A 25,926-nucleotide genomic window follows, 5' to 3' on the forward strand; every position below is an offset into this window, starting at 1 on the left:
AGGGTGTTCCACCAGGCCGGGGCCAGTGCCGTGAAAGTCCTGGCCCGCGCGGAGGCCAACCGCATCATAGAGGGGCCGGGGACCACCAGCAGATTGGCCTCTGGTCCAGTGCCCTGTCCAGTAGGCCACTCGCTTGAATAGGAGCAGGCCTGACTCTCACAACAGGGTGGGCCTGACTCTCACAACAGGGTGGGCCTTCCCATACAGTTCCCTTCTTCCCTGTTTTAACTCCATCATTGCCCCCCCCCCCCCCAATTCCTGTCACTCTGCTTGGCCAAGTTTGTGCTGCTGACCCCTTGCGAAGTTTCTACAATGGCCAGAACATTGACCCCTTGCAGGGCAACTGCCTGGCCATCCAGTCGCTCAGCTCTACCCCAGTGGTTGTCAAGGATCCTGGCGACGTTAGTGTGGGTAAGGTGCTGTGGATTAAGTCGGTGTGGGTAAAATGCTATTGGTAAAGTCAGGGTGGGCAAAGTCAAAGCTGACTTATAGCGACCCCTGCAGGGATTTCCAAGGCAAGTGATGAAGGAGGGGTGGTTTGCCATTGACTTCCTCTGCAGTCTTCCTTGGAGATTTCCCTTCCCAGTACCAACCCAGTTTAGCTTCTGAGGCCTGATGAGATCGGGCTCTACTATTAATTGTTTTATATAACTTTATTTAACTTTGACAGGGTTATTAGTAAGTTTAAATATATTCCTTTATCATCCATGCTCACTTTAGTCTCAAGTTCTATGGGGCACGTGTTTGGAATGGCAGCTGGGGGCAGGCATAGATCAACCAATTAAAGAATAAATATACAACCACAATGGAATATAATACACATTAACCAAGATTTCAGCCTTCACAATAGTTGGTGCCAACCTTCTGGGGGTGCTGGCTGGGGCTGGGGCTGGGGCTGCGGCTGCGGATGCTCAAGCTGTTTCTTCCGTTTGGCTTCCAGAACTGGATTCTCATATTGTGTCTTCCTGTTGATGTGACTGAAAGAGAAAGGTAGCACATTAAGTAAAGGAACACTTGGCATAAACAGCAAGTATGATGTTTATGTTTCTCGATGAAGGTAGTGGTGTGGAGGGAGATCTCTTATATACTCGCGTATAAGTCTACTTTTTCAGCACATTTTTTGTGCTGAAAAAAGCCCCCCTCGACGTATACGTGAGGGAGGATCCCACTTAATTCTTGTGTGGCGTTCCCCCTCTCCTGTCTTTGCTCTTTCCTACCTTCTTCTCTGCCTTCCCCCTCTCAGCCGCTTTCTCTGCCTCTGCTTCGCTCTTCTTTACCTTCTTCTCTGCCTCCCCCCTTTCAACCACTTTCTCAGCCTCCTTCTCTGCTTCGCTCTCCTTCTCTGCCTCCCCCCTTTCAGCCGCTTTCTCAGCCTCCTTCTCTGCTTTGTTCTCCTCTGCCTTCTTCTCTTCCTCCCCCCTTTCAGCCACTTTCTTTCTAGCCCTCCTTCTCTGCTTCTTTACTCTCCCTCTCTTGCTCTTTCCCCTCAGCCGCCTCTGCCTCTGCTTCTCGCCTCCTCCTCTGCCTCTCTTTCTCTGCCTCCCCCCCCCTTTCAGCTTCTCAGCCTCCTTCTGCTGCTTTGTTCCTCCCTTCTGCCTTCTTCTCTGCCTCTCCCCCCCTTCAGCCACTTTCTCAGCCTCCTTCTCTGCTTTGCTCTCCTCTGCCTTCCCCCTCAGCCGCTTTCTCTGCCTCTGCTTCGCTCTCCTCTGCCTTCTTCTCTGCCTCCCCTCTTTCAGCCACTTTCTCAGCCTCCTTCTCTGCTTCGCTCTCTCCTGCCTTCTTCTCTGCCTTCCCCCTTTCAGCCGCTTTCTCAATCTCCTTCTCTGCTTCGCTCTCCTCTGCCTTCTTCTCTGCCTCCCCCTTTCAGCCGCTTTCTCAGCCTCTCCCTTCTCAGCAGGTGACAGCCAGTCGACCTGGATGAGCTGGACAAGCTGTGGGAGGAAAGGCCGGCGGCAGAGACCTTGGGATTGGTGAGATGGGGGGTAAGTGGCAGAGACTGCCAAATAGCACCCGACCGTATCTATTTTTATTTTTGAAATTTACCAGTAGCTGCTGCATTTCCCACCCTAGACTTATACTCGAGTCAATTAAGTTTTCCCAGTTTTTTGTGGTAAAATTAGGTGTCTCGACTTAGATTCGCGTCGACTTATACACGAGTACATATGGTAAGTCAAATGCAAGACCTACAGGGCACAGTCTTCCTGCAGGAGGAGTCAAAATATTGAGCTAAGAAATAACTCCCACTGCCTCATCTCCGACGTTCTACCTTGGAGAATGGTGGCTAAATATCATTAATGTTCTCGGTAATATTAGGGCAGTAAGATTAGGGCTGCCAGGTCCCCTCAGCAAACGGCAGGAGGCAGGGGTTAGAGTTGCCATCTCCAGACTGGGGAGGTTCTGGTGATTTGGGGATAGAGCTTGGGAAGAATAGGGAACCTAGTGGGATACAAAGCCATAGAGTTCAACCTCCAAAGCACCCGTTTTCTCCAGGGAAACTGATCTCTGTAATTTCGGGGGATGCCCAGTTGTAACTTCAGGGGATGCCCAGGTCCCCCCTGGAGGCTGGCATCCCTAAATGAGGGTAAGAAAGAAGGATGTTTCTCTGGGTCCATGGCAAGACACCGAGGCATCTTTTCAGTGGTATCAGATTTTTCAGTCCTTCTTTGGTTCAGCAGAGTTTAAAAAGAAACAAAACCACAATGTTGCTATGCTGCCTGATCAAACCGACTGCATTATCACACCGTGTGTAAGCGACGACAAAATAAAATATAGAATAGAATGGATGAGTGGAAAAGTCACAGACAAAATGTTGCAAAAAGTCGCATACGTCACAGACAAAGTGTTGCAAAAGAAGGGGCGTCAAATGATGATTAAAAACATAAACCTAGGTGCGTGGTGGCGAACCTTTGGCACTCCAGATGTTATGGACTACAATTCCCATCAGCCCCTGCCAGGATGGCCAATTGGCCATGCTGGCAGGGGCTGATGGGAATTGTAGTCCATAACATCTGGAGTGCCAAAGGTTTGCCACCACTGACCTAGGTGACATCTACTAAAGGTGTCTCTGAACACCATATGTCAGTGTAGGGAAGTAGTTAGGTAAAGAATGTTTTGAAGAAATTTATGATGGGATTTTTTTTTGTCCCCACTTTTCTTCGCCAAAATAAGTCTCAAAGTGGCTTACATTCATCCCATAACAGGCACCTTGTGTGGTAAGCAGGGTTGAGAGAGTTCTGAGAGAATGGTGTCTGGTCTAATTCTGTAATTAGAATAGCTTTGCAGGCTTCATGTGGAGGAATTAGATTAGATTCTGTCACTCTTAACCCCCACACCACACTGGCTCTCTTGACTGAAACAAATCTATTAACGGTCTCAGTGAAATCATTAAGATCTTGTTGACAAGTAATGTTTTTAATTCAAGGTTTTCCAAAAGCCAAATTCCTGTTGAGCTTACTAATTTTCCCCAGGTACACCTACAGTCTCCGCTGCTTTCAGTGAGCCGGTGCCAGCTCCAAATGTCACTTTCCAAATTACTAGTCATTCACGCCTGGATGACATATGAAAAAGAAACACACAATCACTGTCTGTCCAGTTTTGGGCACAATTCCACTGAAAATAATGGAACGGCACCACTCTGGAAGACTGGGATCCGCTGCCAGTAAACTTGGTGCATGACACACACAAAAAAGCATGTTCTGCTCCTAGACGTTCTGCTAGAATGAAACAGTAGAAAACAGGACAAAACATTAATGTCATTCCAACAGCATGACAGCATAGAGGTTCCAACACTGTGTCCTTGACAAAAACAACAACCTGGCAGTGGTTATTGGCCGCGTCATGCTTGCAAAATCCTTTAGCGCCATACTGTAGGGAGGAAGTGGGGCTGTTCAAGCATCATTAAATAAGTGAACTTCCCCCACTGCTTAATTGGGTTGCTGGTATAACTAGGTTAGCAACCACACATGGCCTCTGTGAACAATAGGAAAAAAGAAGAAGAAGAAGAAGAAGAAGAAGAAGAAGAAGAAGAAGAAGAAGAAGAAGAAGAAGAAGAAGAAGAAGAAGAAGAAGAAGAAGAAGAAGAAGAAGAAGAAGAAGAAGAAGAAGAAAAGGAGGAGGAGGAATTTGGATTTATATCCCCCCTTTCTCTCTTGTAGGAGACTCAAAGGGGCTTCCAATCTCCTTGCCCTTCCCCCCTCACAACAAACACCCTGTGAGATGGGTGGGGCTGAGAGAGCTCCGAGAAGCTGTGACTAGCCCAAGGTCACCCAGCTGGCGTGTGTGGGAGTGTACAGGCTAATCTGAATTCCCCAGATAAGCCTCCACAGCTCAGGTGGCAGAGCGGAGAATCAAACCTGGTTCCTCCAGATCAGAAGAAAGCATTTTAATCAAGAATGAGTTGGTTTACTTGTTCACACAAAGACATGGCTGCATTGCTGCCCAGGAACTGAAATGCAAGGGTGGGAAAAGTCATACATTTGCAAAGGTTGGGGCTTTTGGAAAAATCACTGGTGTATTTTAATTACACTTTTCCACCTGCTTCTCATAAGACTACTTTACAGAGAGTGCAGTTGTTCAGGAGGATAATGGTTCCACCTCAGCCCTCAACGGCTTTGGAACTTGAAGGCTTTTATTTCCCAGTCTCCTTGTTTGCTTTTATAAAGGTCACCTTTACAGAGGATGCATTTGTGACTTGGCCAACCTGATGATCATAAAATTGCCAACCTGTTGATAATAAAATTGCCAAGATTGAATTTGAAATAGAATTGTGGACAGATGATGAGCATGCCTTCGCTAAAATGTATAAATGGGTGTTGACATTTGAGATGGAGGAAGGAGTGGAAAAACCAATGATAAGATGAGCTAAAATTCTGAGTATTCACCTGGCCACTGTTTTATTCTCCTGGTTTGTTGTATGATTCTAATTACACTACAGAAGTGAACCTAAAAGAAGCAGGCACATATATCTTTTGTTGTGCATAAAGGTTTGCTCAAGCCACTAATACTGTCTTTCACACAGACAACATTACCCAGAAAGAGCAGGAGATACCTCTTGGCATGAAAGCTGGAAAACTTTGAAAAATATTTAGCCCCGATCTTTCAGGCAAAACAAATGTCACCCCTTAATTATATCATTTGCTGACCTTGGATCCCAAGCCACAGAAGGCAGGAGTTCAACTGAGAAGGGGGATATTGTGTTCCACATCTATTTACAAAGATATTGTAAGCCATCCTAGTACATAAGTATATACACATAATTGCAAAGTCATTCTTAAGGGGTCAGTGATGGAAATAAATTTGAATCTAAGGATATCTAAAGGAATGGCCTGTCATTTAAATTGAAAGGGCTGTAAAGAAGTCTCTGAAAACATTCATTTCCCCTCTTCCCTGCCCCTCGTCAACTCCTTATGCTGCAAGACCCCTCGCAGCTGATTCTTCTCCCCAAACTTAGAATACAGTTTATAGGCTCTGTTTTAACCATACTGATACAAATGCAAAAGTTTTTAAAAATGCCTGACACACTTCAGTTCATCTAAAAGCAGTGGCGTAGGAGGTTAAGAGCTCGTGTATCTAATCTGGAGGAACCGGGTTTGATTCTCCACTCTGCCACCTGAGCTGTGGAGGCTTATGTGGGGAATTCAGATTAGCCTGTGCACTCCCATACACACCAGCTGGATGACCTTGGGCTAGCCACAGTTCTTCGGAGCTCTCTCAACCCCACCCACCTCACCTCACAGGGTGTTTATTATGAGGGGGGAAGGGCAAGGAGATTGTAAGCCCCTTTGAGTCTCCTACAGGAGAGAAAGAGGGGATATAAATCCAAACTCTTCTTCTTCTTCTTCTAAAAAGAATCCAGTTAACAGGAAGGCCTCTTCCTAACAATATTCAGATTGCAGACCTCGGCTTTTTCTGAACGGGCGGATATTCTGGGCTGGCATTTATTAGTGCTTGATACTGAGGCCCATGTCCATTTGACGTTTTCTTTATTACAGGCTAGATTTCCAGAGGTCAGATTATGAAGGGATGCCAAGGTGTTCCGTGCGTCCTGAAAAGGAAGTTTCCCTACCAGACTTGAAAGGTTGACTGTTCCTCACAATGACCACTAGGGGGTGCAGAATAGCAACACATGATACAGGCTCTTCTTTCACTTACAGATTCAAGCTATTTTTTTTAAAAAAGGAAACTATTACAGGCTTGTGTTGCCCGCTGCAAATCAACGCATAGCACCACAGTCAAGTAACCAGAAAGCAAGCACAGAGGCTAGCTTTCCAATTGCAGATGACACATTCAAGGAGATCTCAGGAATATAGAATATAGAGGTACAGTGGCACATAAGAATCCAAAGTCAATCGTACTTACTCTACATAGTAGACACCATATACAGGATCTTCAATCTTTTCCCAACCAGCAGGTAGTTCTGGAAACAAATGAATAGTTATTGCTTATTTTTCATGCACACTTTAACATTATGTTAGCACACCTGCCTATTTTGGCTACTGAAAATACTTTAGGTTTGCCTGCAAAGTCAGTGCTCCAAACCCCAACATGTCATGCAGTGTCTTTTTAATAGGTGTGGTTCTGGAAGCATCAGCACTGGGCTTGGCATGGTCCTACTCTGCAGCATCTCTTCCAGAGCTAAGGGGTGCTAGTTGCCCAGTTCGTACTCTTGGTTCACTGAAGAAGGAAAAATAACAGGAGCAGCTGGAATATCTATGAGGCTAGGAAGAAGGAATGACTCATCATGCACGATTTACTTCTTTTGCCTACTATAACTGACTTACTACATTATTTGAATTTTAAATGATTTCTTCCATAGAAATTAGAGTCAACCAATAAATATCTGGTCACATATGTTTCCATGGCTCCTTCCGCACATGCAGAATAATGCACTTTCAAACTGCTTTCAATGCTCTTTGAAGCTGTGCGGAATAGCAAAATCCACTTGCAAATAGTTGTGAAATTGGTCTGAAAACGCATTATTCTGCGTGTGCGGAAGGGGTCCATGATCCAGGGCACATTCTATCATTCTTCTTAGGTGGTTGGGGTGGTAAAGGTCAGACAATCATGACAATTGTCCCCCCCCCCCCCAAAAAAAAAAAAGTTCCCAGCTCTCGGGGTTGTGGAGTTACAATTAGAAATTTAGGAGAAAGAGGTCAGAATGTACTGGATTTCACCTGGATTTGCCATGAGCACAAGCGCAGGCTATTCCCCCCCCCCCCACTTCCAGAAGGGACTCCTGCCCTGTCCTAGCTATTCCTGAGGATCCCCTATCCTCCAGGAGCAGCATTAAAGGGACATTTTGGGCTGGAGGGGAGAATCTGTGAAAATGTGGACATTCCAGATGGTACCCAAGCCATTGCTGACATGTCACGTTCTTCAACAGTCAGTTAAATTCTTCACCCCAGTGATCTCCTCGTCACTGTCCTATGGAAACACTGGTGTTTGCATCCACCCCAACATACCCAGTTGATAGAAACTGCTCAGGTTACGTTTAATTAGAGGCACCAAACAGTTCTCAGCATGTTGCTAACAAGGCCCGATTCGCAGCAAGTGTCTTTTGACTCTTATCAAGGCGTTTAATATTTCTTATCATAACCGACACGAATTAGAATCTCGGCACCGACGGCAGAAGTCTCTGTGCACGTGCAGTCATTTTATCATGTTACAAAACTTGTCACAGAATCATTATCCCTTAATCACACAATAAAGTGTTTTTTTATTTTATTTTAAAGCAACTGCAAGGGGATAAATGCAGCAACGAGAGATGGGAGAAAGCTCAGGAAAGGTGCCCAGCTTGACACCAGCAGGATTGTTAAGCTGGGGGCGTAAATACTTCTATATGCCATAATTAGTCAATGAAGACACACCAACCGAGGATACATCTGAGTTCGCTTAAAAAAAAACACCTTTCCGTCAATGAAAGAAAAAGGAGACAGAAGGCTACAAATACTAGAGTTGCCAGCACTCGTGTATCTTTGTGGGGGGGGGGGGAGAGATGGGGGTCATTTGGCCCAGGCATCATTGGCATTGGTCACATGGGGGGTGCATTGTGGCCCATTCCTCGCAGCCAAGCGGGCAAGCTGGGGACGATGAGTCCTTTGGCCAGCAGGAGGGAGAGGAGCCGCCAGCCATCTGAGCTTTCCAAGAGGCCAGACCGGCTGTTGAGGTGCCCTTTGACCCACGTCTGCTAAGCCAGTCTAAGCGGGTGCCTGAGCAGGGTGTGGGCAGGAGCCCCCCGAGTGGGTGCCTGAGCAGGGTGCGGGCAGGAGCCCCCCAAGCGGTCTGTCCAGCACAGCAGCCCCACTCTGCTGGGCTGAGGGCAGACAGGCCTCACCAGACAGTGAACGAGAGGTGCGAAAATGAACAGTTGCACTCTGCAACCTGACCCTGAGCCCTGCAAGCACCCCCACCTATTCTTAGCTGCTGTGGCAGAAGACTGGCACTTGAAGTGCTGGCCCAAGCAGCACAGTTGGCAGCGGGCAAGGCCGAGAAAGAGCCCCGCTGGGCCAGCACCAAGAGCAGAGGGGTGCCACCATTCCCAGCAAATGCAGCTCTTCTAGCTGGAGCAGTGGGAAAGGGAGCAAATGAAGGCTGAGGAGAGGCACCATCCCCCATCCTGGTCAGAGCATCTGTGCTGAAGTGGCCGCAGGACCCTTGAGCAGAAGTCTCTGTGCTGGGAGAGGCTGCGCAATGGTAGGCCCAGCTGCAGGCCAAGAAATCCCTGGTGTGAGTAGTTTGCAGAGAGGGACAGGCTGCCAAGACAGAAGGGGGCAGCCACTGCTCCATGCCCACCCAGCGTCGCCTCTGGCAGCCACCTTCCTCACCTGCGTCTGGCGGACAAACTGGTAAGCCCCTTTGGGAAGCTGTCACTCTGGATCAGTGCTGCTTGTGCCCCCAGGCCTGATCTTGGAGGCTGCAGCAGCTACTCCTGGGGAGCTGAGAAGCTGGGCTGGAGCTTGAGAGCCCAGCTGTGGCCTACCCACGCAGCCTGAGGAGCTGGCCACAGGCTCCCTTCTGGAGCAGCCGTGGGAAAGGAGGCTAGAGGATGGGGGCCTTTTCTCCAGGCAGTGGGAGTGTCTGCCCCCCCCCCCCTTTCTCCCCGCAGGCTGCCAGCAGCCACACCATGGGAGGGCATAGATTCACTGCTTTCCCCAAGCTCTATTTATCCTAGATACAACCCTGGTTGCCAGGCTGTTCTTGGCAACCAGTTGGAGGATTGCAGCTTTGGGGGTATGGTATCAGCAACATCACTATTTCACTTCTGGGGATGTAGAGTAGTGTGACGAATGCCCTTATAAGGCATTCAGTTTCCAGGATGAGAGTCTGCCCTAAAGGCATTCAGTTTCCAGGGTGAGAGTCTGGCCAGCCCTGATTGGCTAGAGGGCTTAACCCCTTTAGGGCAGACTCTCACCCTGGAAACTGAATGCCTTATAAGGGCATTCGTCACATGTAGCTCTAGGAATCACTGGAAACTAGAGCTATCCCGCATCACTTCTGGGCTTTCTGTGGCAGTGATGTAGTGATATTGGTGATGCAGCAGCTTTTTCCCCCCTCCTGCCACCATGTTTGCACCTGGCAGACACTATTGAAACTTGAAACTTTTTCAAGAGACCTATTCAAAGAAACTTACTCTCGTGTCTTAAAACCTTATGAGGGGTGATGACTGCATGGTGGTATAAAGGAGGGTGGCTGTATGATCCAACACCCCCCCCCCACATCTGTTTACAAAGAAGGCATTCACAAGTAATTCGACACATACTAATCCATCACTTGCTCTCCAGGGGCATACCAAATTGGTGGCAACCGTAGGTTGTCAAGTCTGCATGGAAAGAGCATGTCTTTCAGTGCAGAAATGAACCCATCGTTTTCAAAGTACATATTTGTTTTCCCTGGCGACGTAAAACCAACAAACCAAGACGAAGGGCGGTTGATTTTGAATCTCCAGTAAGAGTTCTGTACACATTTGTGGCTCAGTTCAGACATAACACAAAGCTGTGGTTTATTTAAACATTGGCTAGCTTACGACGCTAGGATTTGATGGGCAGATCATTCAAATCCCAGTTTGCAGCAATAAATTCTGGCTTCGTAGCTTTTGCTGTGGTCTGGCATCACGGTGGCTGGGGAAGTACAAAGGTAGCACTGAGAAACAAGCCAGAATTAAGCCTGGCTGCAGGCATTCGTACATCAAGAAAAACCACAGTTAAAGTTAATAAGCCAGACTCAGAAAACAGGTAGATATTGATCAGTGGAGAGGCCTGTGTTCAAACAATCTCACTAACCACAGTTAGTTTAACTGGTTTGCTTTATGTCTGAATTCAGGCTGCCTATCCAGAAGATAATTATTACACGGGGCAGCCCTCTTTATGACTGTACAACATCATGCTCTCCTATGATAACAGCTCCTTATACACTGAACCATATTAGAGAGAAGGTCAAATGCAGACTTCCTGAAATGCTAGTTTTCCATACCAGTTTTTGACACAGAGGGACGACGACTTTACTCCCCCACAGAGGCATAGCTGGGCCAAACTGCGCTCAGTGCGCATTCCGATTTTCCGCCCCCATGCCTCCTCGCTCACCGCTCTTCGGCGCCCTCCTTCCTCATTGCTTTTTTTCCTGCATCTTTGGCTCATTTGTTCCTTTCCTTAGAATCCGTTAGGGCAGCAAAAGGTTTTGTTCTCAGTAAAAACGGCCTGATGGGAACTATGCTTCCCAGGAGACCTTCTGAGCCCCAAGGTCTCCTGGGAACTGTAGTTCCTCAGGCCGTTTTTACTGCAAACAGGCCTTTTGCAGCCTGAAAAAGTTCTGAAAAAGGAAAACTAAGGTAAGTGTGGGAAGGGGGATGGGGGCGCTGCAGGGGGGCAGGGAAAGGGAGAGTGGGGAGGGGCCTGGTGGCGATTTTTCACGCCCCCCAGGCGTGCGCCCGGTGCACGATGTACCCCCGCCCCCTTGTAGCTCCGCAGCGGCTCCACCACCACAGTCCCAGTAGCATATCAGCATGCTCTTCTTTAGAAAAACACCCCTTCCACACATGCAGAAAAACACCCCTTCCACACATGAGGCCTCTTCCACACATGCAGAATAATGCACTTTCAATCCACTTTCATAATTGTTCCCAAGTGGATTTTGCTATTCCACACAGTAAAATCCAGCTTCAAAGTGTATTGAAAGTGCATTGAAAGTGCATTATTCTGCATGTGTACAAGGGGCCTAAAAGAGACACAGAGAGGGCGACATAGACACCCATACCAAAAAGCTTCTTTATCTAAAGCAGGGGTCTGCAACCTGTGGCTCTCCAGATGTTCATGGACTACAAATCCCATCAACCCAATTGGCCATGCTGGCAGGGGCTGATGGGAGTTGTAGTCCAGGAACATCTGGAGAGCCACAGGTTGCAGAACCTCTGATCTAAAGTAGGCAGTTGTGCTGTCCCTTCCTATGTTGTCTGATGCATTTTTATCCCCGCCTTCCTCCTCCTCCGTTCCTCATTTTGTTCTCACAATTCAGTATAAAATGTAATCTGTATTGTGGCTGATACACTCCAACAGCTCCCCATTAGTCAATATGAGGCTGCTATCCAGTGTGCCATCTTCCAACTGCACTGCCATACGGACACAAATATCTCCAGACTGAAAAGGAACAAAACCCATATAAACACACATGGGCTAATTGCTCAAAGTGTATATTTGTAATTCAGAACTGGCTGAAAATCAAGAGAGAAAATATTTCACGAGTTGTGCTCCACATGTTCCGTGTTTGCAAATAACGGGAAGGTTTCCCTCCAACTTCCCCCCGCCCACATTCAGCCCGTTGAAGCATCTTTGGATTCCTTGAGAGACAGAGGAAGCAAATGCAAGCCAGTGATAACTCAGTGTTGGGGCAGTGATGGGAGAAAACTCTTGGCATGGAACTTACCGGTAAACTGGCCTTTTCCACGCTGCTCTGTAAATGGCAGCTGTGTGCGTGCAGGCAGGGCAACTTTGCCTCAAATAGGACAAGGCAGTAAAACAGACGTTGAAAATAAAGAGGATGAGTCAGAATAAGATGGCTGGTGCTCTGTTTTGAACTAACTACCGACAGGGACATATTCCGGGGTGGGGGGCTCTGTGTTCATCTGTTAACCATACTACCCATTTTCATGCAGAACACACTATTATCGGCTATGTTGGAAGTCGGATGTAGCCCTCGGTTACCAAGCACATTTGGGGATTATTCTTGCTTTACAGAAACTAAGGGCCAATTAGCACTATGCAAAGCCAAGAGAAAATTAACAAGCACACTGGCCATTTACACACCAGTGTTTGAGGCACTGAACATCACATACTGTGAAGGAAAGAATCATCACCAAAGAAGAACATACAGTAGATAGGCTAGGCAGTTTCAAGTTTGTTGCAGCTTCTCGAACGTATCCCCAAAGTGTCTGGAGATGATGTATCCCACTTCATAGCATTTACCTCTGCCAACACACAGCAACACACTTACTGGATATAAACAGTGAATCAGCTGTAACTTTATGAATACCTGATAAATATCAACAGCAAGTAGGAATGCCATAAAGTGGGATGCCAGTGAAGTTCAAACTCAAAAGACTAGCAAAGTACATTATTCTGAGGAGCACATTCTGAGTAGCTTTGAACATCTGCATGACTTATTAATCATATACTACAGCAAACTGAAACATTACAAATTTCACAAATCCACACCTAACAAGGCTTGGGATACTAGTCAACTGACTGGTCACATATTGATAACTACCCAGTCCATGATGCCAGGAATGCTCCTCTGTAGATGAGCAACTTGTCTTTTGGTATTTCCTTGGGGTGTCACTGTTAGCAAGGGTGGATGTGAGGGTTGCTGCCCCCTTGATCTGTAGCTCTCGGCGGGGGTGGGGGGAACAGACTAGCAGCAGGACAAAGTGTCTTCTACTGACCACTAGCAAGAACTGCAGGCATCTCCAAATAGGACACATTGGTCAAGGGTTGCCTTATATTACTGCCTTTGAAATCTGGTCTTTTAAAGACTTGTTTTTTAGCAGTTACTTTTGTTTGATGTTTACTTTGCCCATTTTTACATTTTTGAAACTGACCCTGGTATTCGAGGAAAACTAAAAAGGTAGTTGCATTCTTTCAAAATAGCAAACTAACTTCATTGTCTCACTATAAGTTAGAAAAAGCTGATTACATGCCAATAGGTGAAATATTTTTGTGTTAAGAGGTAAAATATTTTTGCGTGCTTTCAAATAAAGGTCAAAAATAATTGACCAATCGTTTGACAATGGCTTGATGGTACACTAGCCAATATAATCCATTTTGTTCTTAACACCCGACTCCTAATATCTATTTACTTCAATTACGACCTGCTTCTCTCCCCAGTGAGATCCTGCCTCTGTTTTATCCTCACGACAACCTTGTGAGATAGGGTAGGCTGAGAGTACGTGACTGGCCCAAGGATTCCAATGAGTTTCCACGGTGGAGTGGAGGTTCAAACCTGGTTCTCCCAGATAGCAGTCTGACACTCTAAACACCAGATCACGTTGGCTCTCTCTTAGACTGGCGCTAAATGAGAGGTCATACTCCTTGCTCTATGAGTGGATTTTACATTACATTCAAAATGAAACATATACAGGATGAGGGTTTTGTATCAGGAAAGATATAGTCACACTGCAATTCTCTAATAATATGTAAGTTTGTGAGATGCCCGTTTCAGAGCTGAATAGACACACTCCTAGCCACGCAGCCACAGCCACTGTTTTATTCCATTCATACAGCCATGTTGGGAGCTGCCTCGAGCCCCTCGGGGAAGAGGCGGCCTATAAGTTTGAAATATAAATAAATAAATAAATAAATAAATAAATACCTGACAGATGGACAAGGCTAGAAATGATTATGAAAACAGTTTGGCAACAACCGTGTTTTTTGTACAGCTTCAATACTAAAATGTGGTTTGGGATTGATTCCAGATTCTGAACGTCTTCTTGGGACAGCAGGTTTATTACTATCCATTCTGGCCTGGCGGCTTCAAGTAAATTACAGACCATCCTGCAGAACGCATACAAAAAACTTGTACCAATATGGCATGATCAAACAAATATGACGAGGAAAGGCTGAAGGAATGGAGAAATGGTCCCAAAGCAGAAGCAAAGTGGAGCAGGTAATCCACTGTCTGCTCCCCTTGGAGGCAGGAACTAAAATTGAGGAATCAAGGGGTGGTTCTGCCCACCAGGAAGAGGAAAAGTTTCATTTCCTGTCTCCCCGATGGGACAGTGGGAGCCACCAACAAAATGTCCTCCAGTCCAGGGGAGAATGCACCATTCATACTAGCACTGCATGGCTACACTATCACTGCAGAGACAGATACCATGGATTGGGGGGCATAAGTAGTTAGCCCTGCCAATTCACATTTGCAGCAGAAAATTAATTTCTATTTTCACTTGGGGAAGGGATAAAGCTTTGTACAATGAGGACCCTGCCCGGAATTATCACATGATGCAAAAAGCAGTTCTCCACGGAGTAATCCCAGTTTGTTGTCATGTTCGGCTTGTTATAAATTAAAAGAAGCAAAAGTGATACAAAGAAAAAAAAGAAGATGTTAAGCAGTTACAACGGCGCAGACCAAGTGACACAGCAAAAATGAGAGATGGATGATTTACCTAGTTCACTGTCCAGTTCCTCCGTGTGTACCCCTTCTTCTCCAAAGGAAGAGCAGTAAGTGAGATAGAAAAAAATTAAAAGAAAAATTCAGACACCAACACCAAGCAAGAAATTTCCCCTCCAGTAAGCAGCAAAACCAACACCATGTTCTGTAACCAACTAGCCCACACCCGCAGACCACCACAGTCAGTGGAGACCTCCTAGCCCTTACTGAGGTTACTAAAAAGGGTGCTCCCCCGTCCTTTACTATCAAGCTAAAGAAACACATCTAAGTCCCCCGCAATTGTACTGGGATGGAGGAGAGAGAGAAGGAGAGAGAAACAATCTTGTTTCAATAGTGTCACTGGTTCCCTGAATTGTCCTGTATTAAATTTTGCAGAGAGCACTCTTCCATCTGCAGATGTGACAGGAAGGGCTGTGGCTCAGTGTCAGAGCTGATGCTTGGCACAAAGGAAGTCCCAGGTTCAATTCCCGGCATCTCCACTTAAACGGATCAGGCAGTCAGGGTTGCGAAATACCTCTACTCAAGACCCTGGGGGGTTCGTTGCCAGTCAGAGCAGACAATACTGACCTTTATAAACCAAAGGTCTGCTTCAGCATGAGGCAACATCGTGCGTTAATCTACAACTGGGTTTCCCATTCCTACTTCTTGTGTGTGTGTAGCTTTATGCATCAACCTCTTGGAGTACCCGTGGAGTCCAAACATCAGTGCAAAGTATCTGCCTTCAGTGCTGGAACGCTGCATTCAATGAGGTACTGCTGGAGCTCCAAAGCAACTCCTAACTAAAGCTCAGCCCAAGCTAACAGGACGGTGATTCACCAAGAACATGTCTTAAACAAATCCCACTGAAATAAATGGGGATTGCTCAAAATGGTTGTTTTGAGGTGTGTTGGAAGTACCCCTCTGTACTGGGGCCTTGTCCTGGTCTTCAAAACATGAGTTCCCCCCCCCCCCCAAAATGCCCTCTGGTGCAAGGTTTGCTTTAACAGGCTATCGCTTGCAAAAAAGAGTGTCAGGTTCAAAACGGTCACTTAATCACGCGCCGATTTAACGTGCGCCGTTTCCATCTGCTGATGATGGTATGAATGATTGGAGGTGTCATTTTGGTCTAGAAACAAAATTGGAGCCAGCAAATGGGAGATGATAAAGCTTGCAAGCGAATGGTAAAAAGGAGCAATGGATTCAGTGCAACGTAAGTCATTTGAGCTTCAAAAATTTTCCGAGGAGGAGAAACATCATTATCATCGTCATCCTATTGTTCATTATTTCAGAAGCTTTTCAACATTTCACAAACACCGAATTGTAACTGAGAAGGAACCGTACTAGAAGGCAGAGCATATGCATCTAAAACAGTCGCAACCAATATTTGAGCCTACAGATATACTGTGACTTAGTAAAGCTATCCTGTGAGTTTCACAGATGCGACACGTTTTAAGTGAGCCGGTTCACGGTTCAGGGGTGCTTCTTATACATAAGGTCTTAAGAATCAAATCTTGGGGAACCCAATTAAAATAATTTCACTGCCAAAAGCCTTGGCTGGCCAAGTGGACCACGGTCTCGGGACTCTAAAAGGCAGTGTTATATACGTTTATAACTTCATACTCAAAAACCATGTAGCGTCATCAGTATTATTTCATGGACGTTACATTAGCATTGCAGAAAGAGACGTCTACACAAAGTAACAGCTTTGCTATTCTCCTCCCACCGTGACATTTCATCACCATTAAAAATTTAAAAAACTGATAACCAACGTAAAGCAAAATTGAACACCTGTGAAATTACGAAGAATTTATACCCCCTACTGCTGTAAGTACTCAAGAGCAATCAAGTTGGTTCAGGAAAGAAAATTGGCTGAATAAAAAGTAGTTGTCATACAGATACACAGCTATTCATTAAACATTATTACAGTGGTATATATATTAATTGCCCCATTAGCTGATGGCAATCACCAATCCAGCATTTTGTATTTCAACGGGAAAGAAAGGGGGCAGGAGAGGGAGAGAGACTTAGAATGCTTTCATTCAGGAACCAAATAAAAATCAAGGGCCAGAAAGGTTGCAGGTTTAGGGTAATTATAGGGGCTGTGCTGTTTGGGATCAGCCCTCCCAAATGCATGCATCGACTGACTTTAACATAATTTACAATACAGCAGACCTTTAAAAACATTCAAAATGCAAAGTGCCAATTTACAGTTTCTGCAGCCGAACAATTATTAGTATGTACATCAGGGTTCTAAGAGCCAAACTAGGTGTGATGGTGGCAGCCAGGTCTATTGTTAGCTTGTCCGCCCCATTCTCATATAAAGCGTGACAGGCTTAAGCCCAAATGGAACAGAGAGGTAAGGTGAATGCTACTCTCCTTTACTCCCTCGTTGCTTATACACACACCCTTTATTAATTCAGATACCAAGAGTGAACTGAGCTCTTAGCCTGTCAGAATATAATGAAACAAGATGAGCACAGAAGAGTAAGCTCCATTCACCTGTGCAATCTTTTCGATATTAACATTGAACATATAAACACACCCAACCATACTTTATATGTGGATGGGGTAGACACATGAACACACTAAACGTATCATCTATTTTGGCCCAAACTCTTTATTCAAATCTGAGAACAATTAATTGAGCATTCAAAGGGAACTTCTGTATGGAAATAAACAGGGAGAACAATTGATTTTAAATGAATTACGTTCTCTTTGGCTGGATAACTGCTTATGATTTGTTGCTGATCCTTTCTAATTTCAGTTTCCTTTACTAGTTCTTTTGGGGGGGGGGGGGTAACAGATACTGGCATCTAGTCCTAAATTATCCTCCAATCCAGGGCCTTTTAAATTGGACACTGGCTTGCATTTTTCAGTGGCTCAAGGAATGCAAAAATCAAATCAGTGCCAATTGTTTTTTGTTTTGTTTTACCTCCCATATATAAATTGCCAGAATACATAAGTGCAGAAATCAAGCGACACACACATGTTTGATTTTCATCCACGCCAGAAAGCAATAATGACCTCTGGATCCAAATAAAATGACAGTCTTTACAGACGCTATACAGCTGTGCAAATTAAAGGGCCTCAGCGCAGGCTTCTGTGACCAGAATGAGGCTGTTCGCCACTTTCCCCAGTGGACTCGTTCACAGGCACTTTTCACACCAGCAAACTTACCTGTAATCACTGTTCTGGTCATGAATGGTGGAGAAAGCAAGCATGCACACACACAGGCATGTTTCTAGTTCAGAGAACCAGAGAGGTGCCTTCAGCTCTTGCTTGCCTCGCTCAGCCCCAGAGGTTACACCCAAGTTCAGAATTCTCTAATGGAAGACAAGTCTCACCGACAACCCGTACAAACGGAGGATTCTGCGTCCTACACAGTGGAACCGCAGATGAAAAAGAACAGCTTCTTGTAGGTACTTGCTGTGGTCCAGGAAAGGAGACTTGCGCACAACTGATTACAATGCTATTTCGCATTCCCATGTGCACATCTGGACCACATTGAAGCTGATGGGTGTGTTTCTTGGATACTGATGGATATGTTCGCCTCCATCCAGTCAACCTGTTAAGCATGGCCTGAGAGCCCAGGCGACGTTGTTGTGGATTTGGGAGGATAAAAGAACCAGGATCCACAGCATTCTTTTTAACGTTTAAGCAAATCTTTCCACGTTTTTATTTAAGCATTTGCTTTCTTACCGTCATCTTCACATTCTTCTAGAGGCTTTTGCTGTTTATTCAGGCACCGTGGGTCTAGCCAAGACGTAGTTTTAGTGTTATGGCTGCAAACCAAAAATGGAAATGTGACCTTTTAAAAAACAAATTACAGCTAAAGCATTAATGACAGGGAAAAAAACCCCTGACCACTACTTTTAGTCCTCTGCACTGAAGGCATTGTAATTTTACTTTTAGAAGAGCAGAGAGTTTAGAAGAGCAGAATGCAACAAACATTCCCCAAAGAGCATTTCACTTGGAAAATAATAACTTGCTGTGATCCTTGGCCCAAAAGCTGGCTGGCCGGCCTCAACTAGCCTGGTGGAACACTGTTCAGTGAGATCAGGGCCCTGGGACACTTAGGGCAATTTCACAGGAGTAAAAGATAGAGTCCTGCCGATCTATGACTGAGGGAGGAATGGGCTCTATCCATCTAATTGTCCTCTCTCCCTTCCCTATGAACGTGGATTTTATGGAGGGTAAAATCTTCTCTATCCATCTGAGAAGATAAATGGTGCCAGGATACTGGTTTAGGAGCAGCAGAGGCGTAGGAGGTTAAGAGCTCCAGATCTAATCTGGAGGAACCGGGTTTGATTCTCCGTTCTGCCGCCTGAGCTGTGGAGGCTTATCTGGGGAATTCAGATTAGCCTGTACACTCCCACACACGCCAGCTGGGTGACCTTGGGCTAGTCACAGCTTCTTGGAGCTCTCTCAGCCCCACCCACCTCACAGGGTGTTTGTTGTGAGGGGGGAAGGGCAAGGAGATTGTCAGCCCCTTTGAGTCTTCTGCAGGGGAGAAAGGGGAGATATAAATCCAAACTCTTCTTCTCTCTTCTTCTTTATATCTTACTGATTTTTATTGTTATATTTTACCGTAGTCAATTGCCCTGAGTTTGTATGAAGAAGGACTGCCTATAAATTGAAACACAGAAATAAACAGTTTGAAGCAAGTCACTGGCAAGTACTGACGTACATGTGCATTAACTGACATTGGTGGTGGGTTGCATTGAAATTCTCAAACTGGCTCGGAATCAGGATCAGACATACAATATAAATAAGAACTTTTTTTCTCCACTTTGGGATGGATTGGGGGAGCGAAAAACGGTCCTGAAAAAGGACTCAATGCCCAACCCACTTTGGCCTTGCCCCCCTCCAAAGGAGGAAGGGAGAGTCTGTCTGGCCAGCCCTGAGCAGCAGGTACCTGTCCAAACTGGGCGGCTAGGCAGCATGAGGCCAGGAAGGATTGTCCCTTGATTCTGCAAAGCCAGCCAGGTGCATACTGTCCCTCACAGTAAGGAAATATTGGTTGAAAGTGAACTGGGCAGATCTGCTCTGGCTCTCTCCATAGCAAGATGGGTGCATCTCTCGCTGTGGTCAGCACTCCTTTCCTGTGCACCTGCCCCCTGCTTTAGGCTGGGGTAACCTGGCAGTTCAGGTGACTGCAGTGAGCAGGGCAGCCCCCCCAGACCACTGTCCCGCCAGGACTCTTCCTAGTGGCCTTAATGGCCAATCTGTCCCAGCTTTGCTCTTACTAGTAAAGGTATGACCCATATACCTCAAAGGTCCATTCTACAGCTTCCTGCAGGTGTCTGGAGTGGCAAACTGGGTCAGGCAAAAGCTTGATAAAATTAAGAACATATACTGAAAGGCCAAACAAAGCCTACCTGAAAAATCAGAAATATGGAATCCATGTTGGGGCCCATTTAAAATAACTGCTGTGAATTGAGGACTTTTAAAAAAGTAACTTTCTATCAAGACTCATCAAAGGTAGTTAGTGGTGTGGATGTCAATTGAAGTGAGGCATCAATTTTAGGGCACCTTTTATGATGTACTGTTGCATATTTTAGTCTGCCCGTTTACTGTTCCAAGCTGCCCAAAGCCTGTAAAAGGGAAGGGTGACCTAGAAATCAAATTATAATTTTAAAAAAACCATTTAACATTAAGCATGTTTTTGACTACACAGTAAAATCAAGGCTTAAGCAAGTGTTTAGCCAGTTGCCAAGGTAGGGAAGTAAGAGTACAATCTGAGGTAATTTTTTACATAGTTACATATATATGTAGGATAGTGGGAGCTGCTTGGTTATAACAGCGGAGATTCCAGTGAGGTGGCCACGTTAGAGCGCTGCAACGTACGCTAATATACTAATTGAATCGTAGACCTTCTGTGGTCTAGAGCCCGCTTTATCATATGCATAACAGGTTTCATTTCACGCTGCTGATGAAATGGGGTCTAGCCACGGGTCTCATTGCTTCAATAACACTAAGAGATTAAAATGTAGATCCAATTTGGGTTGGGTTAATATAGGCCAGGAAGCCTCTACTTCATTCACTGAAGTAAAGGACAAATTAATTTGATGGAATTTGAAGTGAAACAAAATAAAGTGTCGGGATTGACAATGTGAGGACCTGGGAAATAGCCTGAGACAGACAATGGCATGTCCGAGATGCCTGGCATCAGTTTCCTGCACCTCAGGTTTCCTGGGACTGACTGGGGGATACCTCAAGGGTCTGAGGAGAGAAAAGGAGCTGTAGAAGAAGAAGAAGAAGAAAAAGAAGAAAAAGAAGAAGAAGAAGAAGAAGAGGAAGAAGAGGAAGAGGAGGAGGAGGAGGAGGAGGAGGAGGAGGAGGAGAAGAAGAAGGAGAAGGAGAAGGAGAAGGAGAAGGAGAAGGAGAAGGAGAAGGAGAAGGAGAAGGAGAAGGAGAAGGAGAAGAAGAAGGAGGAGGAGGAGGAGGAGGAGAAGGAGGAGGAGGAGGAGGAGGAGGAGGAGGAATTTGGGTTTATATCCCTCCTTTCTCTCCTGTAGGAGACTCAAAGGGGCTGACAATCTCCTTGCCCTTCCCCCCACACAACAAACACCCGGTGAGGTGGGTGGGGCTGAGAGAGCTCCAAAAAGCTGTGACAAGCCCAAGGTCACCCAGCTGGCGTGTGTTGGAGTGCACAGGCTAATCTGAATTCCCCAGATAAGCCTCTATAGATCAAGCGGCAGAGAAGGAATCAAACCCGGTTCCACCAGATTAGAATGCACCTGCTCTTAACCTGCTCTTAACTACGCCACTGCTGCTCCTTATGAGCTGGCAAGTGCTGGACAACCAGATGGAATTGGACTTAACCAGATAACCATAGGGGTCTAAAATGGGTTTACTAGTGTAACGAACCACCACAACGCAGCAATTATATGGGACTTTTCCTTTCACAAACCAGGAAAGGCTGCCACCCTTTGCCTCACCGTCTCAACAAACAGGACATTGCACATTTCAGTGATGGTTAATACCTCAGCCCAGTGCCTTCTGCCAACCTCAAAAGAGGTTTCACAAAATAAATTAACCCTCCTGTGAAATGATGTGGAGAGAGCCGTCCAAGCTCTTTGAAAGACTTACCGCTAAATAACAGACCTGCTTTCAAAGGAAGGACTCCATATCCCAGCAATCCATTAACTGGGGGATATGAAAGCAGGAGTGGAAGGTCACTGTTTCACACACTACTTTACCCACCCTTGCACTGCAAAAGGCATTGGCCCTTTAAATTCTTTTATGCAGTTTAGGGCAATTAATCTCCAGCCAGTAAACTAGTGCATAGAAGTCCAGCAAGCAAGTCAAATTTGCTATAATGGCAGAAAAGGGGTCTGCCAAGGTGCAAAACATTTTATGTCTTCAGAGGATAAAGGGATTTCTGTACAGTAATTGAATGTCCTTCAGAAACTAGACTAGGGGTAGCAGAGCTTTACAAGGGCATGGGCTAAGTACCACGTAAATGAAAAGCCAGCTTCCTTGTTTACAGCACCGTGATTCATCTGCTATAGAAGTTTTAAGGAGTGCAGGACATCACTTTCTACCCCCACCCCCACCCCCCAAGTTGTTCATGAAGTGCCCTGCAATAGAATATTATAGAGGCTTGCTTGGTTTGGGGTTCATTCTCCAAAGAGCTTGAACTTTACAGATTAAAGCAATTCTTAGACACGGGTTTTTTCCCCCCACACTAATGTCCTTATTATCAAACAAGTCACATTACAGTTAAAAGTATAATCTTGTACACACTTGTTTGGAACAAGTCCCATCATATTCAAAGGGTCTTATTCCTGAGTAAACACATTTAGTAGCATCCAAGTGCTGGTCACCCCTTCCGTAATGGGAACATTTAGCTCTTCCTTCGTTCATACCCTAAGCCTCCCGACCCACCACAAGAACAGAAAGAAACCCCTCATTACTCTATAAAGTAGACTTCTCCATTCTCTGTATAGGCCATCTCCCAGTTTTCAGGCAGAGGGCCCAAGTTTTCCTCTGCACAAGGAGGTAGGTATTGAGGGAGCTTCTGAGAAGGTTCCGTGGTGGGAACAGTTGTGATGTTGCTATTCACAGGCGCAAGAGCTGTCTCTCTCGTACTGTGTGTATTGTGCTTGTCTTGTTCACCAGAGTCCGCTGCAGAAGAAGAGACAACCGCACGTAAATCAGAGAAAACACGTCAATGGTACAGCACTATTTTCACTTTGCTTGTTCCCATAATTCACGCTAGTCACCTTGTCAAATCATGGTTGCTTGCAGTACGATTTCTTTTGTAAAAAATATCTATTTTTATACTTTATATAAAAGTATCTATTTCACATTAAAAGATTTGTCACAACAACAAGCCTTTATTGGCATACAAAACAGGACAAATTTTCAAAGTAAAACAAGATTTAAAAACACAGTTAAAATTACTAATTTCCAGTATAACATTTGCAACAGTCTCACAAAAGAGCACATCAGAGCTGTTCAGGAGGTTGGGTATCTTATAACACTCTTGCCACTGAGAACATTGCAAGAAAATGGAATCCATGTATTTCATGCGTATCTTATCATATTTAGGGCGTATTAAAAGATTTGTCCCTTTCAGCTGCCTGCCATCCAAGGGTATCTACGGGCGAAAGAGCTTGGCTCTGCTGGACAGCTTCTATTTTGCATGCAAAAGATTCCTTGTTCGATCTTGAATTCTCCAACTCAAAGTTCTATTACTCTGTCTAACTTCTGTCCTGCAAACAGGGAACATAACATACAGTTATTTCTTTCATTTATACTCTTGGTGGAACTGAAGACAGTGCACACGAAGTTCCAAGGTGTTGACTGGACCCAGGCAGACTTATCTTCAACTTCCTACCAGGACGATATATTAAAACCACAATATTTCTTTCTGTACTTGACACATGTTTTTAAAGTTAAAGCCTAATGATTCTCATATGACCATAATATTTACTGAAGTTTATTCAGTATTCAGAATCTAAAAATCTATTCATGGTTTTACTGAACCCAAGAAGAAGAAGAAGAAGAGTTTGGATTTATATCCCCCCCCCCTTTCTCTCCTGTAGGAGACTCAAAGGGGCTTACAATCTCCTTGCCCTTCCCCCCACACAACAAACACCATGTGAGGTGGGTGGGGTTGAGAGAGCTCCAAGAAGCTGTGACTAGCCCAAGGTCACCCAGCTGGCGTGTGTAGGAGTGCACAAGCTAATCTGAATTCCCCAGATAAGCCTCCACAGCTCAGGCGGCAGAGTGGGGAATCAAACTCGGTTCCTCCAGATTAGAATGCACCTGCTCTTAACCACTACGCCACTGCTGCTCCTAAAGAGGAAGCCTGAAGAACCCCTCTGGGTAGACTCATCAGACCTTCCTGAATCTGATTTCAAATCGCTCCATAAAAATAATCCATCCCAATGGACCTTACACAACTGACGCTTGTATGAGTTTCTCCCTTTCTACATTTGATCCTTACAATTTTGTGAGATTAGACTGGGAACGGACAACCGGCAACTAAGGGAGTCCTAGGAAGCGAGTAGGAATTTTAGCCCAGGTCTCCTCAGCTTGTAACCTGACACTAACTACTCTTCCATGCCGTTTGCTGGTAGTAAGTTTTGGTAAAGACCTGTTTCTGCTGGCTATCCTGAACAGATAGTGCCAGTTAACCGTGCTCAGCTAGAACTATCAATGGATTTTACTTAGGAGATCTTTTTAACTCCCCTGCAGAACATGACATTTTTAATCATGCTCACAGATATGCACTAAAAACACAAATAGAAAGACACATTTTCACCAAATGTAAAACTCATCGGCAGCCCTTACTGTGGGCATCTACAAGCATCTAGTCAGCACTAGCTGCTTAGAATAGCATGTTAGTGATTAATGTTGTTGCCACTGCTATGTACAAATGATCTAGAGAATTTCATTAATTTATTTTTAGCTAATTTTAGCTAACTTTTTTAAAGACACCTGAGCATTGTTTTAGATCAGGGGTAGGGAACCTTTAACACTCAAAGAGCCATTTGGACCCGTTTTCCATGGGAAAAGAAAACACTTGGAGCCGCAAATAATTTTTGACATTTAAAATAAAGATAACACTATATGTATAGGGTTTTTTTTTTTAACCTTTTATTCTGCTCATTCTGAGAAGCGCATGGATGCGCCTGCCCTGCTGCCTGCAGGGCAGGCAAGGATGATGCCAGCGGCTCAGCCTCGCCGGCTGCCAGGAAAGCGCCCGCCCCGCTCCAACAGGGCGGGCGAGAGGGGAAGCCCGTGGCGCGGCCCAGCCGACCGTGGGCAGTTGGTGCGCCCGCCCTGTTGCCTGCAGGGCAGGCAAGGATGGGGCCGGCGGCTCGGCTCGTGGAGCCACAGTGCAAGGGCAGAAGAGCCGCATGCGGCTCTCGAGCAGCAGGTTCCCTACCCCTGTTTTAGATGATGATATTAAAATGCTCTTCGAAAGCAGGTTTCTGTGGAAAATTCAATTATTCAAAAACTAAGCCACTAGGAAAGCATTCATTAAAAAGAACTCTGGGTCATCTATAAGAAGTCTTGCAGCTAGCGATGACGCATGGCAAATACTTAGCAAACCAAACCACATAAAAGTCGTGCAGACATCTACATGGATATTTAAAAAGATCTTCAGGGTCAGAAAAAGCCCACTGGGATGACGCCACTACTGGATGTCATAGGACAACAATCTTCCCCATATTAAGAGGTGCCTGAACACAGTAACGGAGCATGTTAGAAAGAAGGTTGAACTTGACCCTTTCTCTCTGACATGATACTTTTTATAGGAAGGAAATTCCTGACTAAGGCTTGGGGGGCGGGGGGTGTTTGACCAACCATACATTTTCTTTCCTGAATCCCAAGTTTTGCACTCAGAACCTACACATTCAAAATACTTTGATGTGCAGCACTGGGGAAAGAAGAAGTAAACTGGTCTTCAAGGTTGCACAGGCTCCAATGGAAAGCCAGTTCAAACCCCCTTTAAATCCACTCTAGTACATAAATTATTGTGTAGGCACTAAATGCTACCACTCCTAAGTAAAGTCATCAAAAAAGAAGAACCTAAGATAGACCTCGAAAACCAAAGCATTCAAGTCTGTAAAATGATGAGCGGTGGTTCAACACAGTGGCAGTATTAAATTACTTGTAAATGTTTAATTCCATTGATTGGCAGGGTGACAAACCAGCTAATTCTAAATAGAGAAACATTCTAATACATCATCATTGAAAACATCAGTGAGACATAAGCTGAAGATTCTCAAGATTCCCTTACAATGCTATCCCTGCCTGACTTCAACTAATAAGTGC

General features: G+C 45.4%; 1 protein-coding gene across 1 annotated transcript in view; it reads right to left on the reverse strand.

Annotated features, from left to right (window-relative positions):
• Positions 1–25,926, reverse strand: part of MAGI1 (membrane associated guanylate kinase, WW and PDZ domain containing 1) — a 635,687-nt gene that overhangs the window by 124,813 nt on the left and 484,948 nt on the right. The window contains 5 exon segments of the mRNA XM_048488400.1: positions 862–977; positions 6,358–6,415; positions 14,648–14,683; positions 18,331–18,413; positions 22,551–22,761. Coding sequence (XP_048344357.1) covers positions 862–977; positions 6,358–6,415; positions 14,648–14,683; positions 18,331–18,413; positions 22,551–22,761 — 504 coding nt within the window.

This window comes from Sphaerodactylus townsendi, linkage group LG03, assembly GCF_021028975.2.
Source record: "Sphaerodactylus townsendi isolate TG3544 linkage group LG03, MPM_Stown_v2.3, whole genome shotgun sequence".
Taxonomy (NCBI): Eukaryota; Metazoa; Chordata; class Lepidosauria; order Squamata; family Sphaerodactylidae; genus Sphaerodactylus; species Sphaerodactylus townsendi.